The sequence below is a fragment of the Bacillus rossius genome, chromosome 8 (genome assembly GCF_032445375.1).
Source record: "Bacillus rossius redtenbacheri isolate Brsri chromosome 8, Brsri_v3, whole genome shotgun sequence".
Lineage (NCBI taxonomy): Eukaryota > Metazoa > Arthropoda > Insecta > Phasmatodea > Bacillidae > Bacillus > Bacillus rossius.
Window position 1 is genome coordinate 28117627 of NC_086336.1, and position 10331 is coordinate 28127957.

Genomic DNA, 10331 nt, shown 5'->3' on the forward strand with positions numbered 1-10331 from the left:
AACTAAACCCACCAGAGTTTCACCCTTACAATGGTTCAATTTAAAAAAAATTACATTATGCAAAACTTTATCATTAATTTTTCTATATAAGTGTCTATATGACACTCTTGTAGAATATAAAATTAACGTATCTTTATAAAACCAAACTTTCATGTTTACCATTCCTTAAAAGTTGAATTTTTGAAAATTAAAAAAAAATATATATATTTTTTTTTTCGTGAAATTTTGGATTCAATATCTTAACTTCCACTTGAATAGCTTTAAAGGAATGAATATTATTGTTTTAAAAAAAAATATTTTCTCCTATTACACACAATAAGGAGTCAACTTTTGTAATAATACCTATATCCCCTAGTGTTTAAGTTATCCAAAATATTAATGATAAAAAAGTTTCGCTTAAGAACGTTAGTAATTTTATTGTGATGCTGCAAAAAAAAAACGAAAAAAATAAAATTTTTATATATTTGATCAAAATATCGTAAGTTGCAATTTCATTAAGTTTTTTATATTTTTATATAAGGCAGAGATATTTTAATCCGAGAAATTTTTAAATAGTATTTATTTGATGTAGGCCTACTCGTATCCGGAACGTTGCTTCATTTCACCGAAGGTTTATTTTTTATTGTGTTTAAACAGCAAAGTTAATATTTAAAATATTAATTTAGAGTATTTAAAACAAATATATGGTAAACAATATCTTCCCATTTGCAGTCGCGCAGCCAATAATATCCTTGAAAAACGAAAGGTTCGATAAATTCACCGTTGTTCTATAATAAGTTCCGAATATGCAAAGCAATATTTTTTTCTTGCAGGATTAACTCATTTACTTTTAATGTATCGTTATGGTAGTTTTACATGATTTACAGAAATAACTCGAAATAAACTAGAATAATTTAAGTCTTAATAAGTTTTAATTGTTTTTCCAGATTGTTAAGGTTATTTTTATTGAATTAATATTCAACGGTAAATTTACAAAGATCCTTTGATAATTTGTAACCAGCGTTATCTGTAGGTGAAAATTTTAAACCGAGAGGGCGGCAATTATGCTGATATTTGATCATTTAAAAGCTTATGCATGATTGTGATTATTATTGATTTACAAGAAAACTTCGCACTTTAGTTAATCGTTTTATGAATATAATGCCTGATGACTGTGGCTCATGGTTTCGAAATGCAATATGTTTCGAGACTCTGGCCCAAGAATTAAAAATATTAGTCTGTTCACCTTTTATATTTGTTGGGTAACGACACATTTGATTCCCGTCGACCTGGTGATCTTTCAGATAACGGAACAGACTCTTTGAACCGGTTCTTTTAAGTTGTTTCGAGGATGCTCCATCCACAGGTCGATTTCCAATACTGAAAGAGTCCTGACCTGCCCCACTGTAAATGGACACAGCTACTGGACCGGTGTGCTTTACATAACTTGTGCTCAGAAAGCGTTGCGTGTTTCCTCGTGTTATCTAATACGTCACATAAACAAAAAGTTTTTGGCGGACTAATTGTGTGATACGTTAAAATTGTAGAAAATAATATATATTTATAGCAAATAAATTTCCTATTATAAAACAAGAAAGTATTTGTGTCTTCGATAAACGAACACAACAAATTAAAAAACTATAATCAGAGTTATCACGAAAATATCATTTTCAGTGTAATATAATGATTATGCGTTGAACTCTATTATTTCGGATCTAGGTTCAGATAAATTTACTAAAACTATACATTAAAAGCGATATCACTGGTGTAATAAAGTATTTATTTAAGTTGTCTTCAAGTAATAGATAACCAAATATTGTAAAATTATTATATTACTTGATCATGCACAGAAATACTTTGTTCACTTAAAACATTGTTCTACCTTAAGTCAAAATAATTTTAGATTAACTAGATATAATAAACATTCCCATACTCAGAAAACATTTTCTTGTTATTTTACAAAAAATTCCTTTGGAAACTGTTGCCAAGATATAGTTTGTTATATTACAAGAATATATTGTAAAATTTGTACAACACATTGCTATGGTTGCTTTCGAATGTATGAAATACGTCTTTGGAAACAATAATAAATATTTCTTTTAAACCTTACGAAAATTGGCGCAAATTAAAAAAAAAATATACCGACATAGGTTATTTAAATCACGGTGAAGGTAATCGAATAATCACCATTTTACTTTATTTAATTTTAGTATGCTTAATAATCTGTGCAGTTAATTCTGGAAAGCTATAAATGAAACGGTTTAGAAACAACTTTAATTAATATAGCTACAGGGAACACAAAGCATAAATGTCTGAATAAAAATCTTTACACAGTATTACTTCCCAAATATTTTTGGTAGCGTTAAATTTGCTTGCATGTAAATATGAAAATTTAGAGACACCGATCATTTCATATAATTATTTCTGTTCAATTCACAAAATAAGAAAATATAGTGTAAGAGACACCCTGTTTTGGTATGGATATATTTTTTAAAGCTTCATGTATTAGGGAGTTTAGTTTTCACTGCAACAGTACAGTTTGTAACTCGTTCAGATTAATCTGCTACAACCAGAATGGTGATTATGATGATGTGCTGATAATCATGGAGGCTGTTTTGTATCCCCCGCCATTGGCGTGACTCGCGTGGATTATGCGAGATGATACCACGATGAATCATCCTTGCCTTCCACAGTAAGAAGCTGGAGAAGCAACACAAATCCCAGAAATGGACCAAAGAAGGAAATAGCATGGAGTCATCGGTAGAAGTTGATTTGTTTAGTTTCTGAATTCTTGTGATTTGGAATAACTAAAGCGAAGAGCTTGGTTCCTCTGTTAAGAAGTAGTCACGAAATGAAAAATATATTTCTTATTGATGTTTACTACGTAATAAATGTTGTCATGTACCATTTTCTCACATTGGTAAAAGCAAAATACCTATATATGTTTCTTTTAGTTGCCAACTTTTTTCATTGACTCACCAATATTTACACAAGTGATATATCTTTGTTCCGACTGGGAATGAAACCAAAGATCCTTGTCTCATTAGCCAGAAAATCTAAAACCTTTTGACAAATGGTCGTATGGAAGCATGATTATTAGTGTTTAATATTTTTTTATAAACTACGCAATTAAAAAAGAATAGCATAATTTGAAAGTGAATTTTTGTGGATGAGAATGTAGTACAATATTTACTAAAACAGGTATAAGGAAAGACAGAGAACCAAGCTGACACATTTAAACAGCTCCAATCCCATTCAACAACGCGCTGCAGCGTTGTATGTTGACCAACGTTGGCCATACAGGTTTGCCTGACAAAAAAATATTTCCTGGTGGCTTGAGGAGAATGTCAGGCGGTGCGCCAATGACCGCAGTCTGGGAGGGAAGAGTGGACGAACCCGTAGCGGCGAACGGCCTCTCAAAGTGACGGCGAAAGTTTTTATTTCTTTCTTCCAACCGCTTCCAGGAGACGTATAAATGCAAGGGCGAGAGGGCGTAAGGTTGCATAACCTCTCGCATCGTACGAGTGAATGCCACACTTCTGCCGAGATGCGTCGCTTCGTGAGTATACTTGCTCTCATTTTTCTCACTCCAAAATATACTTAAAAATATTCCCGAATATGTCATCATCAGCATTATCACCAACTGCTTCAACCTGTGGCTGGGTCAGAAAAATAAAATGCTTTCATCTTCCTCTGTCTCTCCACCATTCCTCGTCCTTTAACTTATTCCAATTATCTCCTGTCTCATGCACTCCTTTAACTATCTGGTCTTTCCATCTCCTCCTTGGTTTTCCTTGGGGTCTTCTCCTGTGTAATTCTACTCTATCATTTTCCTAGGCAGCCTCTCTTTTCCCATTTTCTGGACATTCCCGAATATGTATAATTCACTAAGTTAGAAATTGTAAGGTGATGGCATGGTGTGAGGTAGTTTAAAAAATTTTCAACGTCAACATTTCCAACTGCGACACAACAAAGATATTGTGGAAATGGTGTTTGACCACCCTTATGATGGTGAAATACAGTCACCTATATTTTATCCAATGTTTCGGGTGCCCGCAAACATAGCACTGACCATAGCCTGAAAAAATTGGCATCACGTTGTGTTATTGCTGTAATGTACGCATGGCCACTCCCAAAGGTGGTTTTGATTATTCGTATCAAGCTTTAGTTTCGTTTTGCATAGTTATGCTAAAAATTGGCAGTTGTTTAACACGATGGAACCTCCAAGAACATAATGTTCTACGAATACGATAGCACTTTTTTATCAACTCAGTTATAACACATTTAAATTTCCCATGGCGCTAGGATAGATCTAGCGACCCTCACTACATGAACATGACGTCTTGCATTAACAATTTGATGAAAGTTCAAGGTATTATTGTTTTAAAATGTCGTGGTCTCAAATTAATTCAAAGTTCTTTTCATTTTGTTTCTTGAAAATTCATTTTCAATTGCAATAAAGTGTTGAAAGTAACTGGAAATTGTGTTCCACAAGCAATAGAAAAAACGTAAAGCAACAAATCTACCATTTAAAACTGAGAGAGAAATTATGGATAAAACAATCTACTCATCGAATTTTATTAGGTTAACACTATGCTAAGATGTTATTTTAAAACATTTAATTCCGTCTTATTCTTGCTATAATATTTTCTGTCTAAATTATTTTATTCTCTTAAGAAAATTTAATAGTTATTAACTAAATGGCAAACAGAAATACAATCAAGAATCTTATATTTTAAATCCTAATATTAGTGACTTGATGTAGGCTTTTGGACATACGCCATTGCTTAGCACATGTATGTCTGCAGAAGAAATCTACAAAAAAAAAACACAAACGACAAAAAAAAACACAAATTAAGCAAAAATTGCTGTTGTCAGGATTTAACGCCACACAATATTCCACAACAGGAATATGGTCAACAAACAAGGAAAAAACAAAGAAAAATGGACTAACAGAACGAAAAAAAACCACAAATGATGACAGCACAAAAAATTCCGAACTCAAAAATATTCAACACAACAGTTGAAACGAGACAAAAAAACACAGCAAAACGAAAAGACGAAACAAACACAATAGTTTTCCAAAAAAACAAAAAACAAAAAGAGAAACGAAAAAACCCCCACAAATGATGACAGCACAAAAAATATTGAACCCAAAAAAATTCAGCACAACAGTCAAAACGAGACAAAAACACGACCAAACGAAAAGACGAAACAAACACAACAGTTTTCTAAAACAGAAACAAGCGACGTTTCGGGAACTGCTTTCTGCTCCCGTCCTCAGGCAGAGACGCACATGGTACGGAAACACAGGTGCGACTGAGAAGGGGCTGGAAAAATGAGGGTATTGATCAGAAAATGGACTACATCTTTTTGGGTTCAATATTTTATGTGCTGTCATCATTTGTGGGGGTTTTTTCGTTTCTCTTTTTTTTTTTTTTTTGGAAAACTATTGTGTTTGTTTCGTCTTTTCGTTTTGCTGTGTTTTTTTGTCTCGTTTCAACTGTTGTGTTGAATCTTTTTGGGTTCGGAATTTTTTGTGCCGTCATCCTTTGTGGGGGTTTTTTCGTTCTGTTAGTACATTTTTCTTTGTTTTTTCCTTGTTTGTTGACCATATTCCTGTTGTGGAATATTGTGTGGCGTTAAATCCTGACAACAGCAATTTTTGCTTAATTTGTGTTTTTTTTTGTCATTTTTGTTTTTTTGTAGTTTTCTTCTGCAGACATACATGTGCTAAGCAATGGCGTATGTCCAAAAGCCTACATCAAGTCATTCACTCCCATTGCACAAACCTTTCAAACCTAATATTAGTATTTATATTTTTTAACATTCATTTTAATTTTTAAGAGTAATCAATATTTATGGAATTATTGATTTAAACAAATAGGAAGCTTTAGTGTAAACTGATTACTTAAGAAAAAGGATATCAATAATTGTGTTAATGATGCTGATGACTGCAAAATTACTATGGTTTTGGGTGGTTAGGATGGTCCTGGATTGGAGGAGATCTTAGTATGTACTGCAGTTATGATTTAATTTATTAAGGTTACAGTTTTTTATGTTTGGATTAATCCTGCATTTTAAAATGTATGGCTAGAGGTTTTCTTTGAGGATATCTTGAGTTGTTACTGTTGCAGTGTTAATCTCGATAAATTTTGTTGGTTGATGTCTGCATTCGTATTATTGCTTAGTGTTTGTTCGTTAACAAGTTATTTATTTATTTTTTTTGATAGTGGTGTATTTTTAGAAATAAAAGTAAACATTTGAATGTTTTTTGATATTCAAATAAAAGTTCAATGAAAATTTGACACCTGAGATAGAAATCAAATCCAATTTTCTTTAAATTACATACAAAGCTAGTTTTAAGGTACAACATTCGTTTAGTTAAATGTACTTCTAGAGGCTATAGAATAAAAGTTAGCCTAAAGATCACTTTGCCAGTACAGTGAGCTAATATAGTATTGACGCTGTGAGCTTTATTTAAAGAATTAGAGCCAAGCTAATCGTTACAATGACCTGTATTTAACTGAATGCGAATTTAAATCATTTGCAGTTTCTCCTCCGGAATCAATCTACTATTCCGAAGGAAACATTTTAATATGTAACTCATAATTCTTGATGGTTACTAAAGATACCATTAAGATTAAATGGTTTAAATAAAGGTATACAGGAAATCAAAATAGTGAACCTAACTTCTGATGTCACAGCGATTAATTTCAAATGAGAAAGAAAACAATCGCTTTTCATCCAGTAATTTTTAAAATACAAGCAAATAGGTTAATAATATGTATCAAGAGAATAAATAAATAAGGTATTAACGACTCTTCTTGAACGAGGTCATAGAAAGAAAATGAGCGGTGATAAGAAGAGAAAGAAGCCTTGAGCGAAATGAATGACTATTGGTAACAGGAGAACCTAGCAACTGAAATAAAACGTTTTCCAGACAATTTGTATTATAATATAGTTTATTTTTAAAATGTATTCATGTTAGTATCTGCACTACAAATTAAAATAGAAACTTGTATTTTACACGGCCGGAAAATATCTTGATTGAATTTGGTAAAATAATTTACTCACCTGGGGCAGTCATTATTAATATGGTTTTAATTTCACAGTAAAAAGTCTTTAATTAGAAAAAAATAAAAAACTTTAAAGTGTCAATAATCAGTTATTCATAAGGTGCAATTCATAAAAATGCTTATAGCATAGTAAGATATTTGAGAAAACATTTTACAATTTTTTGTTAGCATGATAGACTACATTTAATTTACATTAAAGGTTGAATTTCGAGACATATGATTATTCATTAAGTATTATATCAGGTTGTATTATTGCGAACTATTTTGTTACAGATGTTGGCTGTATGGCTGGTTGTCATCAGCTTGTGGACACAAAAGCCACACCCAACTGCCGCCCAGACAACTAATCATCAAGCCTTAGACCAGATGAGTGCTTTTCTGCCTTACAACACAGGTTATGGAACTCTTTACGGCCAGTCTTTGGGCTCTGGTGGCAGCAACTACCAAGGACTGCCCAACTACAGTCTGAACAGTGGGGATCCCAATGGGCTGGGAAATTTCGAGCAGCAACAGGGCCAAAATACCGCAGGCTTAGGTGTGCTTGGAAACTTCCAGCAACAACAGAGCCAGAATATTGCAGGCTTAGGTGGGCTTGGAAACTTCCAGCAACAACAGGGCCAGAATCCTGCAGGCTTAGGTGGGCTTGGAAACTTCCAGCAACAACAGAGCCAGGACACGGTGGGTTCCAGTGGGCTTGGAAACTTCCAGCAACAACAGGGCCAGAATAATGCCGGCTTAGGTGGGCTTGGAAACTTTCAGCAACAACAGGGCCAGAATACCGAAGGCATAGGTGGGCTCGGAAACTTCCAGCAACAACAGGGCCAGAACACTGGTGGTTTAAGCGGGCTTGAAAACTTCCAACAGCTACTGAGACCCTTTAATGTGGGTTTAAATGGGCTGGGAGAATTTCAGCAGCAACAGAACCAAAACAATGGGGATTTTAATGGGTTTGAAAACTTCCAGCAACAATTAAACCAGGGAACAGGGGAATTTAGCAGCCCAGGAAACTTTCACCAGTCTCAAGGGCCTTACAGTGTGGGTTTCAATGGATTAGGAAACATTCAACAGTTTCAACAACAGTACCATAGAGGACAAGATCGAGATACAACTGATGATGGCAATGGTAGGGAAACCCAAGGGCCACAAGTGTCTCAAGATTCTGGCAACAAGGAAAATGGTTCACAGCAGGGACCATCTCCTGAGCAGTCGAAGCCACCTAGGCCACCAGTTAAAACAAACCCCAATGGGAAGATATCTTTTCTGCTCTCAGGTTTATCTGCTATTTCCACCGTTATTGGTAGAGCCTCATCGGCATCAGCTACCTCTTCGGTACAAGCTTCCCAAAGCAGTTCCGCGCAAGCTAGCTCCTCCTCTACTCAACTTAGTCAACCTGATCAAGGTAGTCCCTCATCGGGCCAAGACAGTACATCCGCCCAAGGCAGCCAACCTTCTCAAAGTGGTCCTGCTGCAAGTTCTTCGCCACAGTCAGCACAAGGAACTGCTTCTCCAGCACCAACCCACCACCAGCTCGGGAACTACCAGACACTCGGTGGCTTTGGAGGAAGCTTAGGGATAGCACCACAACAGAGCTTCCCTGATGCTGCGGGAAGTTTTTATAGTGATTACAATACTGGCCATGGACTCATTGGCCAAAATTTCTGGTAATATGTCGCCAGAGAGACTGATGTTTCGTTTACATTTTTTTTTGTTTGGTTCGTCTAGTCTATTTCTTTTTGTTCCAGTGCTAAATAAAAATAGCTTTCCTTTAAATGTATAACTCTAATTTTAAAATTAGATATTGCATAATCAGCATAAATGAAAGCTGCACTTTATTAACAACACAGTAAAACTACCACAAAAAGTTATTAATATTTTACATTTTTAAACATAATTGTACACAAAAAGTTGTTAAACATAATAAATGATTATTTATTTTATTTTTTAATTATACGTTAAACACCTTTGAACCAACCAGATATATGAATAACTTTTTTTTTTTTTTGGAAGAATGAGGTACCAATATTGGCAGTCTATCAAATTTATTAATAAGGTTTGAACTGACAATATGACACAAAAACTTAAATTTTATCGATTCTTTATCACTCAGCTTTTAGTTTGCAGCTAAATTTTATCACAAATTTTTACTTTAAACATTGTGAAAGATTAAATAATAATACTATTATAAGTAATATTCCTTTAAAATTCAAAAATATTTTTAAATTTATTTTCATATATCTTCTCTGGTAAAACTATTCATAATCATGTTTCTAGAATGAATTTATTACGTCTGGGAATGACAGATTTCATTAAAATGTAATGTGAATACACCTAAATGATGATTACTCTACACTATTGTTGCTTAAGTGTAAAACAATTGTGGACTATTCTGATAGCGGTTATTTCCATACCAAAGAAATAAAACCAACAAAACTATTTCTAAAAGAATAATGCCTTTTGATAGTACTTAGTTTGTTACTTTATCACCAGAGTGCTTTTTAGAAGTACAATATAAAAACCTTTTTTACACGTTTGAATATTCTACAACGTGGGTCACATACATATACTGTACTTCTTTCATATTATGCTTAAAATACATGCTACACTTATCATTCAAACAAACTTTGCGAAAATACTTTCAGATAGACATAAATTGCGAATTGATTTGTTTGGGAATACAAAAAGATATTCATTTTATTTGTTATGTAAACCTTAAACTTTGGTTATTGCACATTGTGTTAGGAACCTTTAGGGATTTTAATCGTAAATTTGTATTTTATATAATTAAGAAGCAAGTATAAAAGTAATAAATCACATCAGAAACACTGTCCAACGAAAATACATGTCTATGTTCTGAAACCATTTGCGGGAAAGAATGTGTCTAAGCCACACACAGGTTACTTCCAGGCATAGGTAACTTCCCAGAACTTTGGAGGATAGGTAATTGAGAAGTCACGATTTTATAGCATGAACCATTAATTACCAGGGTATAAAAATATTTATTTTTATGACCTGAGTATGACACATTAAAAAATACTTAATAGGTTTTATAATTATTTTGATAACTACTATTGTTGACTTACGTTTTTGAGTAAAATTGATAATAAACAAATGGCTTTGGCAATTGATTAATTTTAAATTATTTTATAAGGCTGCGCCAATTTTTAAGATAATTTTTTTTTCATTTAGTGATAGATGGGTACAACAACTAAAAAACAGTCCAAATATTTCAGTATTGTACTGAACACTATCAAATAAAAAGAATGTGAACTATTG

General features: G+C 33.3%; 1 protein-coding gene across 1 annotated transcript; it reads left to right on the forward strand.

The window, feature by feature from the left end:
- The first annotated feature begins 3446 nt into the window (after positions 1–3446).
- On the forward strand, positions 3447–8993 carry LOC134535289 (uncharacterized). Its single transcript, XM_063374357.1, has 2 exons — positions 3447–3538; positions 7332–8993. The coding sequence occupies exons 1-2, from the start codon at positions 3455–3457 to the stop codon at positions 8721–8723; spliced, it is 1476 nt and encodes a 491-aa protein (XP_063230427.1). The 5' UTR covers positions 3447–3454; the 3' UTR covers positions 8724–8993.
- The last annotated feature ends 1338 nt before the right edge of the window (positions 8994–10331 follow it).

Excerpts from the sequence above, each read along its gene's own strand:
- LOC134535289 (XM_063374357.1), top strand. The coding sequence starts at position 3,455 with ATGCAAGGGCGAGAGGGCGTAAGGTTGCATAACCTCTCGCATCGTACG. Across the intron at positions 3,539-7,331 it reads CTGCCGAGATGCGTCGCTTC|ATGTTGGCTGTATGGCTGGT; the intron begins GTGAGTATACTT and ends ATTTTGTTACAG.